This window comes from Vulpes vulpes, chromosome 15 (assembly GCF_048418805.1).
Source record: "Vulpes vulpes isolate BD-2025 chromosome 15, VulVul3, whole genome shotgun sequence".
Taxonomy (NCBI): Eukaryota; Metazoa; Chordata; class Mammalia; order Carnivora; family Canidae; genus Vulpes; species Vulpes vulpes.
Window position 1 is genome coordinate 50,263,736 of NC_132794.1, and position 20,456 is coordinate 50,284,191.

Genomic DNA, 20,456 nt, shown 5'->3' on the forward strand with positions numbered 1-20,456 from the left:
ATAACAGCAAAACTAATATAGATTCATAACCAATAATCCATGTTGAACATTAAAAAATAAAAGTTATTATGGTAATACAATAGGTAGAAGCTGTACTGTTATTATAAATTTTTTTCTTTCTTTCTTGGATTATTTTTTTATAGACATTATGCTATAACAAAACAAACAACTTTTCTGCCTCCAAGTGGCAACACATTGGTTTGAGTTCCAGTATGATATTTGAAGATGTAGGTAATAACTAGAGATCAAAGGGGGAAAACTATGTTCTAAAATAAAAGCACAAGTGCTCGCTTTGGCAGCACATATACTAAAATAAAAGCACAATACAAACCATATTTGAAAAAATTTTAATTTTGTTATATCACAACAATATCTAAGTCGCAACTTCACTTGCAAAATGTTCCTGAAGAACGCTCATTATTATCTGACATAGAGCTTTGATCTCTTCTTTATGAGTAGTGGGGGATTCCTATGGCAAGAATACTCAGGGCAAGGATAAAAAGGAAGAGGAAGCATGATGGCTTCATGACCAGTGGGGCTTGATTTTTCAACCTGAGAATATTTGTATTTAGTCAGAAAAGGTTTTGCTTGTTTTTGGTTTGTGTAGTTATTATCACATGCCTCTGGGCTGCTAAAAGGATAATTTGGGGGGAAATGGGAGGAGGTAAAATCAGTCTTCATTGAACTTATCATTTATTACCTGGTGATCTTATGAAGAACTAGTCGGGATGGGCAGGGATTTCTGTCCTGTTCATTCATGGATATATCCTAATGCCTAAAAGAGTGACTGGAACATAGGAACTCAACAAGTATTTGTTGAATAAACTTCCATTCTGGTAGAATTGAAACCAGATCATTTTCATTAAGCAGTTAAAGAATGAAGCAGCTGCATAGACCACTCATTTGAAAAAGTCAGCTATAGAGAACCAAGAGGGGAAGTTGTTAAATATATATAAAGAAGTGCTTTGGGGGATCCCTGGGTGGCGCAGCGGTTTGGCGCCTGCCTTTGGCCCAGGGCGCGATCCTGGAGACCCCGGATCGAATCCCACGTCGGGCTCCCGGTGCATGGAGCCTGCTTCTCCCTCTGCCTGTGTCTCTGCCTCTCTCTCTCTCTCTGTGACTATCATAAATAAATAAAAATTTTTAAAAAAATTCTTTAAAAAAAAGAAGTGCTTTGGGAACTTTAACATGCATATGTAACACTTGATTCAATAGGCCCTAAGGATGGGACCTGTGATTCTGCACTTCCAACAAGTTACCAAATGAAGCCAATTCTGCTGATCCTCAGATTCACTCTGAGCAAAGCTACTCAAAGATGCTGCTCAATGAGCATCTACTGTGTGGATAGCATATGTAAGATTTATTAAAAATATTTCCTTGCTCTGTTTTATAAGGTTTATTGATTTCTGATTACCAGGCTAAATGGATGCTCCAATCCAGATCTGATTGGACCATCTCTTTCTTGAAATTCTATCTTGGCTTTAAAGACATTACAATGATTATCCACTGTCTCTTCAGCTCTTCCCTCTCAGGCTTCTTTCTGGTTCCTCTTCCTCCTATCCCATAAATGTTCCTGTTTCCCAGGTTTCTGTCTCCATCCCTCTTCTGTTTGTATTTAGTGGAAATCCTTTGTTATCTCTAATTCTAGTTTATTCTTTTGGAGTTTCTAGGTATACAATTGTGTCTAAAAATATTTCTAGTTTTTCTAAGGATTTTTATGTATTTATTTGGGAGATCAAGAGAGTAGAGGGAAGGGGAGAGGGAGAAAGAATCTCAAGCAGATTCTGTATTGAGCGTGGAGCTCAACTCGGGGCTAAATCTCACAACCCTGAGCTGAAATCAAGAGTCAGATACTTAACTGACTGAACCACCCAGGCGCCCCTCTAGTTTTTCTTTCCAAGTAGATTTTTGTTGTTTTTTTATTACTGTTGTTTTAAATTTTTATTTTTTTAGTTCAAATATTATTAACAGTGTTATATTAGTTTCAGGTATACAATAGAATTCAACAATTCTATACATTACTCAGTGCTTATCATGAGAAGTGCTCTTAATCGCTTTCACCTGTTTAAACCATCCTTCTCTTCTTTCCAAATAGTTACGCCCTATTTGTTATGATAGGATTTTTAATACAATATTATATATTAACATTTATTTTAAAACATTTAAAAAACATTTTTTTAATTTTATGAGGAATGACTAAAATAGTCATTTTCCTTGTAACATAATGTTGGTTCTTGGTTTTAGACAATCTTCATTTTAAAAATTGAGATCTAGGGACGCCTGGGTGGCTTAGCAGTTGAGCATCTGCCTTTGGCTCAGGGTGTGATCCCACCATCAGGGGATCAAGTCCTGCATCGGGCTCCCCTTGGCGAGCCTGCTTCTCCCTCTGCCTGTGTCTCTGCCTCTCTCTCATGAATAAATAAAATCTTTTTAAAAAATGAGATGTAGGTACACCTGCTGGCTCAGTCCATGGAGCATGTGGCTCTTGATCTTGGGATTATGAATTTGAGACCTATGTTGGGGCTCAAATAAAAATAAAATCTTCTAAAAAATTACATCTAATCTATATAAAATTCACCATTTAAAAGTGTACAACTCAGTGTTTTTATGTATGTATATAATATATATATATATTATGTCCTAATGCATGTTAAGCACATAGTAAATGACAGAATGTTTAACAACAAATATTTGTAAACACTTGAGTCATCCAACAGTGGAATGGGGATCCCTTCTAGATAATAAAGAAATGTTAAGCTTCAGTTGGGTACCCCCTTTCAGTGATGTTCTAAAAGATGTTCCTGATTTGATGGGAAATAAATGAACTCTGAGGTCTCTCTTTTAACACTAAAAGTCCGTGGGACTGTTACTCATTTGAATAATCCTACATAGTATCACTGCCTGGAGCAATAGCAAGGAAATGGAATAAAAGGACCCTTCTTTTTTAAGATTTATTTACTTAGGGTGGCTCAGTTGTTTAAATGTCTGCTTTTAGCTCAGGTCATGATCCCGGGGTCCTGGAATCAAGGCCGCATCTCTCAAATTTGAGAGAATGAGAGAGGGTGCATGAGTGGGGGGAGGGGCAGAGGGAGAGAATCTTTGAGCAGACTCCCTGCCATTGAGCGAGGAGCCCAATGAGGGGCTGGATCCCAGGACCCATAAGATCATGACCTGAACTGAAGCTGGACGCTCAAATCAAGAGCCAGATGTTTAACTCACTGAGCAACTCAGGTACCCCATAAAGGGACTCTTTTAAAAAAAAAGATTGATTCTACAGAGAGAGCATGAGTGGCAGGGAGGTGCAGAGGGAGAGGGACAAGCAGACTCTGTGTGAGGGCAGAGCCCGACACGGCACTCTATCCCATGGCCCTGAGATCAAGACCTGAGCAGAAATCAAGAGTTGGAGGCTTGGGGATGCCTGGGTGGCTCAGCAGTTGGACATCTGCCTTTGGCCCAGGGTGTGATCCTAGAGTCCCAGGTTGGAGTCCCACATCGGTCTCCCTGTATGGAGCCTGCTTCTCCCTCTGCCTATGTCTCTGCCTCTCTGTGTGTCTCTCATGAATAAAATCTTAAAAAAAAAAAAAAAGAGTTGGAGGCTTAACCAACTGAGTCCTCCAGGCACCCCAATGTTTGATGAAAGTTAATAGTGCATAGGAGAAGCAATGTTCATAGAATAGGCAATGGAAACAATAGTTTTCAATTACTTACATTATAGCTTCTGGGATCTCTTTACCCTCCCACCTCCAGAAGCCTGTACCCATCAGGGAGGGAGATGGTAAAGTTAGGACTCTGTCAGGACATAGAGGTTGGAAGGGTGGGGGTTACAGTGACAAAGTCAAGAAAAAGTGAGATTCAGGAGCTGTGGGAAGAGCAGAAAGCAAAGGACCATGGGCCCCACTAGCATCTGAACTAACTTTTTCGCCTGACTTTATACCTTTTGGTATCCCCTATGTCTCACAGATAGACCACTAAGTGATTATCAAAAGTATTTATTAGACATTTATACTTTGAATTCTCCATTTCCAACTATTCCTTTCATTAATTTTTGCCAAAGAAATCAAAGTCATCCATCGTCAGCTTTACTTGTCTTCAAAGTTCATCAGCGCCTGCACTGTAAAGAAATGGGAAGCTAAGAATATTCAGGACATACAAATGTTTGAAGATCTGGCTTTTCTGGGTTCTAGGTTCCCACACAAATTTTTACTAACCTTTACTTTAAGTAAGCCCTCTAAATTAACCCAGATTAAAGAAGCTCCCTTGCTCCTTCTTTCACCCTCTTTCTACCCAGAGAACAAGTGGGAAGACAGGGCTGAGGACAACTGGAAAAAGCAGGATTAACCTTAGGCAACATTTTGAAGTAGGCAAAGCCTGTCTGTGACATTCTGCTCTAAATTTTGTGTTCCACTGTTAATAATTCCTCTGATTGCCCTCCTGAGCCTACACATTCCTTTTCCCTCGTTGTTTTCACAGTGAGCTGATTTCAATTAGGTATGAGGAAACAACACTAATCCCTATTAAATTATAAAAAATCAGGACGCCTGGGTGGTTCAGCAGTTTAGCACCTGCCTTCAGCTCAGGGCATGATGCTGGAGTCTCGGGATCGAGTCCCATACTAGGGCTCCCTGCATGGAGCCTGCTTCTCCCTCTGCCTATGTCTCTGCCTCTCTGTGTGTCTCTCATGAATAAATAAATAAGATCTTTAAAAAAAATTATAAAAAATGGCCCCTGTTCCAGTTTTTGTATTTTTAGAGGGAGAATTTATTAACCCAAATTCATCTCCAAGTGGTAAAATTTCAAAAGAGAAATTTAGGGGAAATAATTTTGGGCAGGTAGTTTTCCACTTAAATTAACTCTACTATTTAAACAATGTACATTCTCTCTGCCTAGGCTACCACTAGAAGGGGCTGAAAGGAAGAAAGGGCTATAATTCATAAATTTCTTTGGGGGCTGGGAGCAGTGGGCATTTACGAGCTTTCTGCTCACTATATAATCCCCATTGCTATTCAACTTGAGGCTGAGGCTTGAGCCTCATCTGCAATTGGACACTTTCTTCTTGGAAAACAAGCTCTCAGACCTCTTAGGATTTAGATTTTCCCTACTGGAAAAGCAAAGCTGTCAGGTTCTCTCTAGATTATAAGAAATCAGGACATTAAAACGTAACATAAAAAAACAAAGAATTACCTTTTTAAATGTGAGGTGGAAATTCAGAGGCTGAAATGCCAAAATAGTGGATACTCCCCTCCTTCTCCCCAGTTATATATGCAATTCCAATATGCTACTCCAAAGTACTTAGGCCTTGGTTCCCATGACTGTCTTAAATCCATACCTGCAAACTCCTGCAAATGCTTACGCTCCTCTAGGTTATACTGAAGCTTTTCTAGCAACTCAAAATATCGGAAGAGTGAATCTCTAGGCCAAACAACTTGATCATCCTGATCCATTTGCATTAGTCCAGGCAGATTCTGGTGTACGTGAGTCTCCCAGTCCAACTGACCTAAAGGGAGGAATGCTTCTTAAAAACATGTCTAGACCTGTGGAAGCTGGGCAGAGCTAATAGATCCTATCGTGTGTGGAAAAAGCAGGGATGAAAGAGTAAACAGGAATCAGGGAGGGAAAAGGGTACATCACCAAGAGACCACTTTTTACAATAAGTAAAGACAGCCACACTTACCCAAAGTGAAGCAGAAGTACAAGGGAAATTAAAGAAAGCACAAAGTAAGCAATTAAGACCAGAAAATCATACTGGAGGAGAAAACTGGAAGTAGATAATAGTGGGAGAGCTCCTATTAAGATTGGGATGTCTCTCCTGGAGGAGTCCTAATTCAAATGAAAGAAACTCTGCTTACCAATGGGGTCTACATATCTGGAGTCAGAAGAAGAGGAATAGGATGAAGATGAGAAGTAAGAAGAGTGAGAGGAGGGGGAAGGGGAGGACTTTTTCATTTTTGACAAGAAGGACGCTTTTGTTTTTGACACAGGTGCTCTTGAACCCTCTTCATCAGCATTGTGTTTAGACTCTTCAAAAGCTTTTGATAAATCCACAGATTCCCTTTGTTGATTGGCATTTCTATAAGTGAAAGGAGAAATTTTATTGCTTCAAATACATTCATGAGATAGGGCTAGTTCTTTCATTATACAGGCCCTGGCCCTTGCCATCCCCTAAAACTGGGACTTAAGTACCTTAAGGTAATGAGGGCCAAACTACTCCCAAAATTTGAGCTTTTAAGCACTTTCAACTTCAATGATCTCATGTGGTATATCCCTAATAGTGCTCCTCACCACATAGCTTCCATGTTCCATTTTACTCAGGCTTCAACATTTCACACTCTACCTTATTTTGCTAAGTTTTAGCTCTTCACTCTATAGCTCTATGCCTTTTATACCATAACTATAGCTTCACTCCTTCAATTCTATCTCTTGAGAGGCCACAAGGCTCAGTTCATGACCTTTTTATCTTCCCCATCTATAGTCACTCCTTCGGTGATCTTTTCTCCTGAGTTTAAATGTCTTCTAAACGTAAATTTAAACCTCTAGCCTAGATTTCACTCCTCAATCCAGACTTGCATATACAACTTTTACTCACATATCACCACTTGAATGTCCAATAGATATCTCAAATTTAACCCAAATCAAATTCTGCCCATCAAACCTCTTCCACTCATAGCCTTCCCCATCTTAGCTAACCCATCCTTTCAGCTACTCTGGCCAAAACTTCAGAGACATACTCAACTCTTCTCTTATACTCCAACCAATTCACCAAGAAAACCTACTGATTCTACCTTAAAAAACATCTTTTCTCACTGGTGCCACTCTGGTCTGAGCCTCTTGCCTCTTGTCTGGATAGCTTTAGCCTTCAACTCATCTCTCTGCTTTTTCCCTTGTTCTACAGTGCATCAACAAGGCAACCAGAATAATCCTTAAATGTAAGTCATTTCATGTCACTGCTCTACTCTGATCTCCATTTCACTCAGAGTAAAAGCTTAAGTCCCTACAGTGGCCCTCACAGCCCTACAGGATCAGGTCCTCATTATCTCTCTGACCTCATTTTCTATCACTTTTCCCCACTGATCACCCTGCTCTAGTCACAGTGGTTTCTTTGCTGTTTATCAAACTCAGGAATGCTTCTGGCTTAGGGTCTTTTACTAGCTGTTTCCTCTGCCCATAATACTCTTTCCGTAGATATCTAATGCAGTAATCCCCTTATTTCCTCCAAGTCTTCGTTCAAATGTTACCTTTTCAATGAGGCCATCCAGACTACCTTGTTTAAAATGTATAATTCATCTGAAATTCCCACTCTATATTCCAAACCTCATTTTTTAAAAAGATTTTATTTATTTATTCATGAGAGACACATAGAGAGAGGTAGAGACATAGGCAGAGGGAGAAGCAAGCTCCATGCAGGGAGCCCTATGTGGGACTCGATCCCAGAACTCCAGGATCATGCCATGGGCTGAAGGCAGACGCTTAACCACTGAGCCACCCAGGCTTCCCTATTCCAAACCTTTTTAACCTATTCTACTTTTTTTCATAATGCTCACCATGTTTTAATACATTAATTTACTTATTTGATGTATTGTTTATTGTCTTTTTCCCCCTGCTGATATGTAAGCTCCATGAGAACAGGCATTATTGTCTCTTTTGTTCACTGATATAGCCCAACACCTAATGAGTATTCAATATTTATTTCTTGGGGTACCTGACTGGCTCAGTCAGTAGAGATTTGACTCTTGATCTCGGGGGGTCATGGGTTCAAGCATGTACCCAATACCCAAGTTGGGTACAGAGTTTGCTTAATAAAAAAAAAGTATATATAAGTAATAATAATTATTTTTTAAGCAGGATCCATGCCCAATGTAGGGCTCGAACTCATGACCCCATGATCAAGAGTCACATGCTCTACCAACTGAGCCAGCCAGGTGCCCCTAAATAATTATTTCTCAATGGATGAATGAATTTCTTATTTCTTCTTCTGCTCTCTTGTTCACTGCTGAACACTCAAGGTCTAGAATGACATCTGCTTCATAGAAAGTACTTGTATTAGTTACCTAAGGCTGCTGTAACAAACTACCACAAACTTGGTAACTTGAAATATCAGAAACTTATTCTCTCACAATTCTGGAAGCCAGAAATCTGAAATTCAGGTGTCAACAGGGCCATACTTTCTCTGGAGGCTCTAAGGGAGAAGATTCTTTGCTCCCTCTAGCTTCTGGCAATTGCCTAGCATTCATTGGCTTCCTTTGGCTTATGGTTGCATCATTGCAATTTCTATGTCCATCTTCACATCTCTTCTCTTCTCTATGTCTTCTCCTCTTCTATCTCTTATAAGAGCCTTTGTTGCTACATTTAGAACCTCCCTGGATAATCCAAGATGATTGCATCTCAAGATCCTTAATTTAATTGCATCTGCAAAGACCCCTTTTCCAAATAAAGTCATTTTCACAGGTTCCAGGGGATTAGGTAGGACAGGGACATTTCTTTTGAGGGGTCACAATTCAACCCCCTACAATAAATAGTTATTGAATAAATGGATTATCTATCAAAATCAATCTTCATCTTTGGTTTTCTACCCTCTCCTCCTTCATGTGTGTCCATATCAATTCACCAATTCCTAACCTGGCATCCACTTTGCTAAGGCTTGACCTCATTGCCTCAGGGGACAGGTTTTGTCTTCTGCAAAGCAAAAAAACACAGAAGAGAGTTACACTGATGCATAAATGTGGTAAGGAAAAAAGAAAAGAATTCAGATCATAAAGTGAAGAAAACTGAGAACACATTGCAGTAAAAGGTGAAAAAGAGTGAGGAAGACCTAATGGTGGATAAAGAATCAGGCAATTGGGGAATTCTAACCTTCGGCAAATCTTCTGTGGAAGGGAACGGGAAAATGGGGTCAAGGCCAAGGGGTAGAAACAGGGAATGAGGTTGGGATACCCTTCAGAACTAAACTTGGGTTTGAAAATGGCGCAGTTACCTCTGGATAATCTGCCGCTTGAATATGTCGGCTTTATGCTGAACCTCCAGATGTGTCATCTCCTCATTCAGCTCATTCCGGATATTCTGGAAGTTAGTAACTGCCCCAGAGGGCCATTAGGAGTTGGGAGATGGTGGTGACTAGACCTGGGAAGAGGGCTTGAGTGGGGAGAAACCAAGTGAAATATCCATTCCAGGCCCCAAGCTTTCCTGCTACCTCAAATTCTCTCTATACATAATCTACCAATCCTAGCTTTCACCTTAATTTCTTCCCAGCCACCCCTCACAACCAAGCTTCACCTCTTTCGTGCTTACCCATCATGGCTACTATAATATTTCGAAAGATAATGGAACCAAGTAACAACCAAAGGATGACATAGATGCTGCTGAAGGCACGGCTGACTTCAGGCACCTTCCAGGTATCCTGAAGCAGTGCATACCAATGGTCCATGGTGAAGAGGATGAACACTGTCACTAGAGAATTCAGCAGGTCCCTAAATAAAAAGGATATGTGGGTACAGACAGAACAGAGATCTAAATTTTTCAGAAACAGTACTTTCTTACTCTTAAAGCCACATAAGAACATTTCTGACTTTGGTTTCTTTTCTATCAATTTTTTAGTTAAGCATTCTTCAGTTTAGGTTTTTTTTTTTTTAGGTTTTCCTTTATCATGAATAATCCATAAATCTCTCACTCTTCCATTAGTGCCTGGAACATAGTAGGTGCTCAATAAGCAGTACTGGCTGAATTTTTAAAAATTGAATGAATCACCAACTATGTATCTTTTTTGTAAGTTCACTCTTCACTGTTCTATGGATTCACTGAACAGGAGATCACTTAAAAAATTAACAAACAGGGATCCCTGGGTGGCGCAGCGGTTTGGCGCCTGCCTTTGGCCCAGGGCGCGATCCTGGAGATCCGGGATCGAATCCCACGTCAGGCTTCTGGTGCATGGAGCCTGCTTCTCCCTCTGCCTGTGTCTCTGCCTCTCTCTCTCTCTGTGACTATCATAAATAAATAAAAATTAAAAAAAAATTTTTTTAAATTAACAAACATCATTCCTATTTAGTTCCCTGGTATGAAGTGATTCTTAAGTAAATAAGATATAAACACGTGATCCCAAATAATGAATATGTCACCAAAGATCTCATCTAAATGAAGGTATCTAAATTTTCCTTCTTTCCTTCCTAGTCCTCCATATACAATTTGCTGAAAATATCAGGGCCTGAATAGGGTGAATATTTAGGACTTTCCTAACTCAAAACTCTTACGAAGCTACCTGTTAGTCTGAGACCTAAGGGGTGCTGACAAGATTGGATTCCAGTTCACAAATAACATTATCTCATCTAAATCCAATTGACTTTCTACTAGCAATCAGTTTTCTCTAGACAAAGATCTTATCAGGATTTTATTTTTCAATGAGTCTAGGTATGTGCATGTGTAACCTCCACACATAGACTTTGGGGTAAAACCAGTGACCTGTTTGAGAGTCATAGTAACAAGTGTTGATCACTTACATTGTGTCAAAACCTGTGCTAAATGCAAAAATGCATTACTTTTATTCTTATGCTCTTATGAGATAGTGCTACTATATTTCCAGTTCTCAAAAGAAGTAACTGAGGCATAGAAACCAAAGCTTAATCACTGGGGTATACTGCTATTTAAAGATGGTTGATGAGGGGTTGTTTAAATTTCAAAACCCAAGGCAAACCTGGAACTAGCCACACTATCCTCAAAATCAGAGCTAATATCACTCACTATTCCTTTGCTTTCACTTTCTTTCTCCTTATTGTGTTCTATTCCAGTTTCTTACAATAGACTATACTTTTTGTATTACTTTGGACTAGCTTCCCAGTTTCTTGCCCAACTCTCTCCCTCCACCCATGATTCCCCCGGTCCTGCCTACGAGAAGAACATGTGGTACTCCAGGTCCTGGCGAGTTGAACGGGTGTAATCCTCAAAGAAGTAGACACCAGTCACAGCAAAAATGTAGAAGAAGATGAGCAGCAACATCAACAGGAAGGTCATGCTCTAGAGGCCATGACCTCAAGTCAGAGCTGGGCCAGATTAGGCTGATTCTACCTATAGCAGAGTCAAGCCCAACCTGGCAATCCCCCACCAAAACCCTTACTTCCACTCCCGAGCCCAATTATCTCTAGACCATAGCAGCTTCCCCCATCCCTTTCTCATCCAATGACATTTCATAGGGTCCCTTGTTGCCTTCTTTGACCCACCCAGACTTGTTTTATGTTAAATTCCCATGTTTATTACCCTGCCCAGTTGGTTTAGCTGCAATAATCAAATCACCTTGAGAGCCCTCATGAGGGCCAAAATAATGACTCGAATTTGACGGAATCGTGCAAAGAGTTTGAGAGATCTTAGCACCCGGCAGATCCTCAGCAACTGGAGCCACACAGACTGGCCTGTTACCCCTACCAGTACCACAACTTCAGGAAGCAGGGACTGTGGGAAACACACAAATTATGAGTAAAATACACCCAAAGTACCCATGCACAGTTACCCCTTCTTATCTCATCTTCCTCATAGTTTGTTGGGTATTATTCCTAGAATAGCATTCTCTGAGGACTATTTCCAATTGAGCCTTCCTATACTAAGTTACTTAAACTCTGTTTCAATTTGCTCAAACATAAAATGGGGATAAACATAGTGCTTATCTCATTGGGTTGTTGTGGAGCTCAAATGAGAAAATACATGTGAAACACTTAGAAGAGTGCCTGGCACTTAGTAAGTGCCTAGTAACTGGTGGATTGTTGGGGTTAATGTTGTGGTTGCATTCAGTCTTGCTCCTACTACCAACAACTCCTACAATGACTGCTCTTAGTTTTAGAAAAAACATCAAGATAATGAAGTTCTTGTGATCGAATTAAATTTTCTTGTCATTATGATTCACCTAGGCTCATTCTTCAGCCCACTAAACAAATCCTCAGGATATCTATCCTTACCAATACTGTGACAACAAAATCAAAGACATTCCAGGCATTCTTCCAGAAGAGGAAAAAGCTGGATATCCACATAAGAAGGATCTCTAAGATGAAAATAAGCAAGATGAACCAAGCTGCCACCTCCAGTGTCAGTTTCAGAGACCACAGTTTGGTATTTGAGGATTCAAGCAGTTCTGTGAAAATAGAGCAAAGAATGAATAAAGGTTAAGGAATTGGGAAACTGAATGATATAAAATGATCAGAAGCTATTATAAACCACAGCTGTGCCTGCGGCTATTCCATTTTTCTTTGTTTCTCTTCTTAACATTGATATTTTTTCCAACCTGTGGAATACAGGGGAGGACAGAGTTGACCATGAAAAATAGCAACAACTTGTCTCCTGCTGGTATCAAAATGCCTAACAGCTGCAAGTCACTGTCTTCCCATTCTGGGGCCACACAGCTATGAAGGGATTGCTCTCTTCACTACCACTGATGCTGTCTGTTGTACTGGTACTCCCGTCCCAAACTTCACAGAGAAGCAATAGGCCTTGAGAACAGAATGACAATATAGGCCATGATATGTAAAGTGCTTGATAAGGGAACTAGAAACAAGAAGTCAGAATTATGAGACATACTGGGTTATAATAAAAAAAATATTTGGTTATTAGTTTTTTTTTTTTTTTTAAGATTTTATTTACTTATTCATAGAGACGCAGAGAGAGGCAGAGACACAGGCAGAGGGAGAAGCAGGTACCATGCAGAGAGCCTGACCTGGGACTCAATCCAGGGTCTCCAAGATCACACCCTGGGCCGCAGGCAGCGCGAAACCGCTGCGCCACCCCACCGGGGCTGCCCCGTCTGTTAGCTTTTAAAGCTTTCCCGGGATCCCTGGGTGGCGCAGCGGTCTGGCGCCTGCCTTTGGCCCAGGGCGCGGTCCTGGAGACCCGGGATCGAGTCCCACGTCGGGCTCTCGGTGCATGGAGCCTGTTTCTCCCTCTGCCTGTGTCTCTGCCTCTCTCTCTCTCTCTGTGACTATCATAAAAAAAAAAAAAAAAAAAAAAAAAAGAGTTCTAAAGCTTTCCCATTTTTCTCTAAAACTCATTTTGTCATGCAAAGCAAATTAAATCCTATACGTTCTCTCTAAAACCCTATTATTTGCTAATTGATATTCCTCAATTTACTGCCTTCATCATTCAACTTTCTTCATTTCTTTTATGCATTTAATGGATGTATACCATGCTGTAGAAAAAAACCCTGCTAAAATCAAAAATAGGCTTAGAAGCTAAATAATAATTTAATATGTTTCCCTTTGAAACACAACAATCTGAGAGCCTCTAAATGCACTATGACTGATATCCTCGGCAGTTAATGGAGGTTGGAAGGACATACTCAATCACTCTGAACAACACAAACTACTATTGATTTTGACACTTAAACAGTTTGAAATTGTAATTGTTTTTTGGCTGGTTATATCTATAATATTAAATTTAAAAATATAATATGGGGGGGAGGAGGGCGGGTGTTGGAGGGGAATGGGTGACGGGCACTGAGGTGGACACTTGACGGGATGAGCACTGGGTGTTTTTCTGTATGTTGGTAAATTGAACACCAATAAAAATTAATTAAAAAAAAATAAAAATAAAAATATAATATGAAAAAATAAGGAAAAACAAATAATATATAAAATATATTTGATCCCCTCACCAAACAACATATAATATAATTTAAAAATTCATTTGTGGATAAATCATGTATTTTTTTTTTTTTTTAATGATGAGAGGGAGAAAAGATTTGGCTCATTATATGCACAATGAAGTAAGGAACACTAATGCTATATAAAGTTTTTGATCAGATGAATGCAATTTATAGAATCTGATGATCATCTTGAGATAAACTTGCAGAAATATTCTTATATATAGCACATCAAGATATCTCTAGAGCCTCAAAATCAATGTAAAAAAATTATAGTGATGTTATACATAATTTTTTTTAAATAAGGACTATTCACACTTGCAATGTGTTATTTTCAGAAAACGGATTGCAAATGAGTCAAATCTTCTTTCTTTTCTTCCTCTCATCATTTGGAAACAAAATGTGAAAACTATAAAAGTAAGCCAAATTGATGTTTAAAATGAAAAGTAGAATTACCAACATCATTTGTTAATACCTTCACACATAATTAAATTTCCACCTACATCTTAACATATATATTTAAAATATAATATATAATGTTGTAAACCAGAAATTAATGTTATGTCAATTATATCTCAATTTTAAAAAAAGAACAAAAAATCAAATTAAAACCATATAATATAGGAACACCTGGGTGGCTCAGCAGTTGAGCATCTGCCTTTGGCATAGGATGTGATCCCGGGTCTGGGATTGAGGCCCACATCAGGCTCCCTGCATGGAGCCTGCTTCTCCCTCTGCCTATGTCTCTGCCTCTCTCTCTCTCTGTATCTCTCCTGAATAAATAAATTCTTTAAAAGTATATATAATACATAAAGCACACTTATTTGATCCCTGAGCCAAACAATATATGATGACCTTTAAAAATTCATTTGTGGGGGGATCCCTGGGTGGCGCAGCGGTTTGGCGCCTGCCTTTGGCCCAGGGCGCGATCCTGGAGACCCGGGATCGAATCCCACGTCGGGCTCCCGGTGCATGGAGCCTGCTTCTCCCTCTGCCTGTGTCTCTGCCTCTCTCTCTATCTCTCTGTGACTATCATAAATAAATAAAAAAATTAAAAAAAAAAATTCATTTGTGGGGATGCCTGAGTGGCTCAGTGGTTGAGCATCTGCCTTCGGCTCAGGGTGTGATCCTGGAATCCTGGGATTGAGTCCCACATCGGGCTCCCTGCATGGAGCCTGTTTCTCCCTCTGCCTATGTCTCTGCCTCTCTCTCTGTGTGTCTCTCATGAATAAATAAAATCTTTAAAATAAATAAATAAAAATAAAAATTCATTTGTGGGCAAATCATATATTTACTTTAAAAACACCATGGGGGATCCCTGGGTGGCTCAGTGGTTTGGTGCCTGCCTTCGGCCCAAGGCATGATCCTGGAGACCTGGGATGGAGTCCCACATCGGGCTTCCTGCATGGAGCCTGCTTCTCCCTCTGCCTGTGTCTCTGCCTCTCTCTCTCTCTCTCTCTGTGTGTGTGTTGTGTCTCTCATGAATAAATAAAATCTTTAAAAAAAATCATGAATCACTTAAAAATGGCATAAGTAAAAATGTGCTAACATAATTTTTAAATTTATATTATACACATTAAAATACAATATTTAAAAACATGCTAGTCTAAAATATTACTTTACTTCAACTTGTTTCTTTACATCATCATAAAAGTAGTGGAATGATTAAACTCTTAAGGAGGTTTTCAAATTTATATAGCTGTATTATTATGAAACAAAATCATAAGACAAAAAAGACTGGGGATGGGGCGCCTGGGTGGCTCAGTTGGTTAAGCTCCTGACTCTTGATTTTGGCTCAGGTCATGATCTCAGGGTCATGAGATGGAGCCCAGTATCAGGTCCTGAGCTGGGCTTGGAGCCTGCTTAAGATTCTCTCTCCCTTTCTCCCTTTGTCGCCCCCTGCCTCCTGCCTCCTGCCTCCTGGGAATGCACACTTTCTCTAAAAGAAAAAAAAAAAAAAAAAAAAAGACTAGGGAGCTTTGATCTAGAGAACTGTTCATTAATTACTATTCCCCCCCCCCCCCATCTATAACACTGTGATCTGGAAAATTGTTTTTAAAAGCCTAAACATTTTTTTTTAAAAGATTTTCTTTATTCATGAGAGACACAGAAAGAGAGGCAGAGACTTAGGCAGAGGGAGAAGCAGGATCCCTGTGGGGAGCCTGATATGGGACGCGATCCCAAGATCCCGGGATCACGACATGAGCCAAAGGCAGACTCTCAACCATTGAGCCACCCAGGTGCCCCAAAAACCTAAACAGTCTTAATGTTATCACATGAATTAGTCTGTTCAAAGAAATCTGTTAGTCCCAAATTCTTTCCCTTTACAAAATCCTCCCACCTTTTTACCATGAGAATATACTTAATAAGATATAATTTTCCTGAACTTGCCAGATAATTTCCACTCAAGCAATATACCTGTTTTGTGGCACAGTGATCATGTTTCATATCCAACTGTTTTACCAACTAGAATGGTTAGTGCTATTGTATTTTGGTTTGTCCTTACATCCAGGAAATCCTGTATATTTATTGCTGTTTACTTTATTCCAAGGCTTAAGACTATATCCCTAACCTCACAAGGCAAATACATGCCAACTATTATACAAGAAATAGGAAATTTGGGTGACTTGGTTCAAAATCCTCACCACAATGGGAATAAAATAAAATACTTCAGGGCACAGAGGTACCTGAGTGGTTTAGTTGGTTAAGCATCTCTCTTTTTTTAAAAAGATTTTATTTATTCATGAGAGACAGAGAGAGACGCAGAGACATAGGCAGAGGGAGAAGCAGGCTCCATGTGGGGAGTCCCATGTGAGACTCAATCCCAGGATTCTGGGATCACACCCTGAGTCAAAGGCAGACACTCAACTACTGAGCCACCCAGGTGCCCTAAGCATCTGACTCTTGATCAGGTCACGATCTCAAGGTTTTGAGATGGAGCCCTGCACCCAAGCTGCAAGTCAGGCTCCACACTGGGCATGGAGCCTGCTTAAGATTCTCTCTCCTGGAGCACCTGAGTGGCTTGTGGTTGAGGGTCTGCCTTCGACTCAGGTCATGATCCTGCCTCTGTCTCTGCCTCTGTATGTCTCTCATGAGTAAATAAAATCTTTAAAAAAAAATAAGTCTTTTAATGCAATAGGGTCAAAGATATTTAAATCTATAACCATACTTGATATCATTGATGTACTACAGTATACTATATATTTTGTAGTATTTATTTTTTTAGAGAGAGAGAGAGAGTGTGTGCGTGTGTGTGTATGTACATGTGTGGAGGGGAAGGAGATGGAGGGAAAGGGAGATAATTGTTTTTTTAAGATTTTATTTATTCATGAGAGAGAGAGAGAGAGAGAGAGAGGCAGAGACAGAAGCAGGCTCCCTCAGGCAGAGGGAGAAGCAGGCTCCGTGCAGGGAGCCCCATGTGGGACTCAATCCCAGGTCTCCAGGATCATGTCCCCCGATTAAAGGCGGCACTAAACCCCTGAGCCACCCGGGCTGCCCTAAAAGACTATTTTATTTTATTTTTATAATTTTTATTTATTTATGATAGTCACACAGAGAGATAAAGGCAGAGACACAGGCAGAGAGAGAAGCAGGCTCCATGCACTGGGAGCCCGATGTGGGACTCGATCCCGGGTCTCCAGGATTGCGCCCTGGGCCAAAGGCAGGCGCCAAACTGCTGCGCCACCCAGGGATCCCCAAAAAACTATTTTAAAGTGGGAAAATTCCCCAAAACAGTGAAGATGAAACAAGGAAGCGAGTACTTCTACTGTCCTCTTCATCATTTCTAAGCAGTTTGAGATGATAATCAAATGAGCTCACTGATTTTCCAGATGTTCTTTTGCTTTTAAACATTTCATGTAGTTTAGGAATTATTTTATTTTATTTTTTTAAAGACTTTATTTATAGAGACACAGAGAGAGAGAGGCAGAGACACAAGCAGGCTCCATGCAGGGACCCTGACGTGGGACTCGACCCCGGGTCTCCAGGATCACACCCTGGGCCGCAGGCGGCGCCAAACCGCTGTGCCACCAGGGCTGCCCTAGGAATGATTTTAGAATCTTTTACTCTTTAAGTCATTTTTTGGCTCATCTACTATTTTGTATATAACTTTACATACTTTGTGAGCTTTCTTATTTGTACTTAATCTTTAATATACTTGTAAAAAATGTAAATGTTGCATCATTCACTGATAGGCACCAAAATCGCGAATACAAAAGGCTAATTTAAACAACTATTAAACTGACACAAGAAATATAACTGGTCTTCACATCTTCCATTTCCTGTGAGTCTATTATACTCTAAGACACTTAGAGTACTAAGTGTCTATAAGTACTACTTTATATCTACCACTCTTGAGAGCCCTCCAAATGTTTCCAGGTCTTAGCAGTTGCACAAATCCTACTCCAGGAGACTTAATATAATCGTCCCTATCACAATTCAAATAACATTCAGGGATGCCTGGATAGCTCAGTGGTTGAACGTCTGTCTTTGGCTCAGGTCATGATCCTGGGGTCCTGGCACCAAGTTCCGCATCATGCTCCTCACAGAGAGCCTGCTACTCCCTCTGCCTATGTCTCTGCCTGTCTCTCTGTGTCTCACATGAATAAATAAAATCTTAAAAAAATAACATTCAAGGAAAGAAATGGCCTATATTTTTTATAGGAAAAATGACTCCTAGTCACTTCCTTTTTCATTCAATGTCAGTTCTCACCTATTTCAACCATCAGTACAATCGTATTCAAAAAGATGAGAAAGATGATGAAGTTTGTGAAGAGAGGACCTGTTTTCTCTTAAGGAAACATATGGAGTGGAGTTGTTTCTTATACAGGTGAAATAATAAAGGCAAGAATAGAACCAGCAAGGATGAGAAAAAAAGTGGAGTCTGGAAGAGGGGAAATAAGTCATCAGGCAGAGGATGAAGCAAGAGAAACAGGAAAGGCATGGGGTAAAAATGAGCGGCATGAAAGGATACACTCAAGGACCCATCCAGCCCACAAAGAAAGGGGTGGCCTCTGACTACAGCGCACTTGAAGCCTGCTCATCAGTCTCCGGGCACGTGTAATTCGTTCTACGTGTCGAGGCTTTATGGAGAAGCGCACAAGCTGGTGTTGATCTCCCAACATAAGCTTCTTCTGGCCAGAAGGATCTACACCAAAAATTAAAAGAGGACAGTAGAGATACCACACACACACACACACACACACACACACACAAAAAGAAAAAGTCTCTAGGGAATATGAAGAACAGGCAGCCAGGGGCAGGGGTACTGGTTACATAATGGGTTCCCTAGTGCAAAATTTGCCTTGCTGTTCCTTCTCCCAGCAATTAACATTAGTTTGGAATAAGAGCTGATATATCACTTATGACCAACACTGTCAACACCCAAGAATAAAGGCAGCAGTTTCAACTCTGAAAGTTTTCAGTGTCTTTCGTAGAAACTTTCAACTCAACCAGGACTAGGAGTTATCCTAGGCCAAAAAGTGAGCGACTTTTACTTGGGTTCTTCTATCTCCTGGGTTCAAAGAGCTTTATTTACAAAGTCTTATCAGGTTTGATATCATTTACAAACTTAGCAACCAAGCCAACCTTCCCTGAATTTTTCACCCTTAAAATAGTTTCTATGCTTTCTACTCTTTGGAGGGTGCAGAGAAGAATCTTAAATTTATGCAAGTTAAGAAACAGGCTGCTGGGATCCCTGGGTGGCGCAGCGGTTTGGCGCCTGCCTTTGGCCCAGGGCGCGATCCTGGAGACCCGGGATCGAATCCCATATCAGGCTCCCGGTGCATGGAGCCTGCTTCTCCCTCCGCCTGTGTCTCTGCCTCTCTCTCTCTGTGACTATCATTAAAAAAAAAAAAAAAAAAAAAGAAAGAAACAGGCTGCTGACCAACTATCTCTCGGATAGTGTGTCTTGGCACAGCTTGGCTCAAGCCTTGCAGATGCTCGATGAGAGAGAAAGTATCAATGAGACGTGAACGAATGGCATCAGCTCGGGGCAGTTGCACGTGTCCTGTTGGGTGACTGGTGGCCATGTCTGTTAAAATAATGGGAAAACCAAGTGTCATTTCATTCTTGGAGTGCACCAAAGATTGGAGGTTTACTTCCCCTTCTCCTACCCTCTTTGCCCTTAAGAAGTCAAACACATTTTTTACCAAGACTCGAGGTAGTTTTTTTTTTTTTTTTTTTTTGAGAAACAAAAGGAGCTAAGAGTCGTAAAAGAGACATTGCTTAGTAGACTAAGTGACCAGGCACCTTCACATGACCGGGTCACTTCCATACACATGACAGCATTTCTAATTAAGAGTAGCAGCCACAAGGCAGGAGTCCCTGGGCTGGACAAAGAGCCGCACCTGGACCTGAGGTAATCAGGCAACGCAATGAGGAGGGGCAGTGGGAGGGCTTCGGGCTGCGTCGGAAAGACGAACCAAGAGGAATTGGACAAATGCAGCAGCCTGACATTTTGAAAACGTGTCCCGTCCCAACTGCGTCCCTCGGCTGCAGGCTCCACTCGCGCTTCTGGGCCTCACCTCAGCCCAAGCTCTGTTCCGCCCACTCAGCCCCGACTTCGCTTCTCCGCCTCCGACTCTGGCGACCCCCGAACTCAGCTCTCCCCACGGAAGACGAGCTCAGAGCGGGCCCCCAGCTCGGCTCCACCTCAGTCCGCCTCAGAGCGGGCCCCCAGCTCGGCTCCACCTCAGTCCGCCTCAGAGCCGGCTCCCAGCTCGGCTCCACCTCAGTCCACCTCACTTGCTCCCTGGGTTCCGCCTCGCCGCGGGCCCGGCCTGGCCCCAGCCCCAGCCCCAGCCCCAGGCCCGGGACCCCCTCCCGACCGGCTCGCCCGGGCGCCCGCCGCTTC

At 41.1% G+C, this 20,456-nt stretch overlaps 2 protein-coding genes across 2 annotated transcripts in view; both read right to left on the reverse strand.

Moving 5' to 3' along the window:
• The window catches only part of STRC (stereocilin), a 31,624-nt gene extending 22,952 nt beyond the window's left edge, over positions 1-8,672 (reverse strand). The window contains exon 1 of the mRNA XM_072740641.1: positions 8,614-8,672. Within this exon, the coding sequence (XP_072596742.1) occupies positions 8,614-8,620 (7 nt within the window). The 5' untranslated portion in view covers positions 8,621-8,672. The remainder of the gene's footprint in view (positions 1-8,613) is intronic.
• Positions 3,974-20,121, reverse strand: CATSPER2 (cation channel sperm associated 2). Its single transcript, XM_072740699.1, has 13 exons — positions 19,951-20,121; positions 19,488-19,634; positions 18,576-18,749; positions 18,315-18,383; positions 11,931-12,103; positions 11,275-11,430; positions 10,874-10,998; positions 9,283-9,461; positions 8,969-9,068; positions 8,614-8,670; positions 5,847-6,067; positions 5,327-5,494; positions 3,974-4,111 (listed from the first exon to the last, which is right to left on the reverse strand). Exons 1-13 carry the CDS (start codon positions 20,057-20,059, stop codon positions 4,080-4,082), a joined length of 1,710 nt encoding a protein of 569 aa, XP_072596800.1. The 5' UTR covers positions 20,060-20,121; the 3' UTR covers positions 3,974-4,079.
• Between the last annotated feature and the right edge of the window lie 335 nt (positions 20,122-20,456).

Excerpts from the sequence above, each read along its gene's own strand:
- CATSPER2 (XM_072740699.1), bottom strand. The coding sequence starts at position 20,059 with ATGTCAGGCTGCTGCATTTGTCCAATTCCTCTTGGTTCGTCTTTCCGA. Across the intron at positions 12,104-18,314 it reads TGTACTGATGGTTGAAATAG|AACTGCTTGAATCCTCAAAT; the intron begins GTGAGAACTGAC and ends CTATTTTCACAG. Across the intron at positions 4,112-5,326 it reads GCATTTGCAGGAGTTTGCAG|TGCAGGCGCTGATGAACTTT; the intron begins GTATGGATTTAA and ends ATTTCTTTACAG.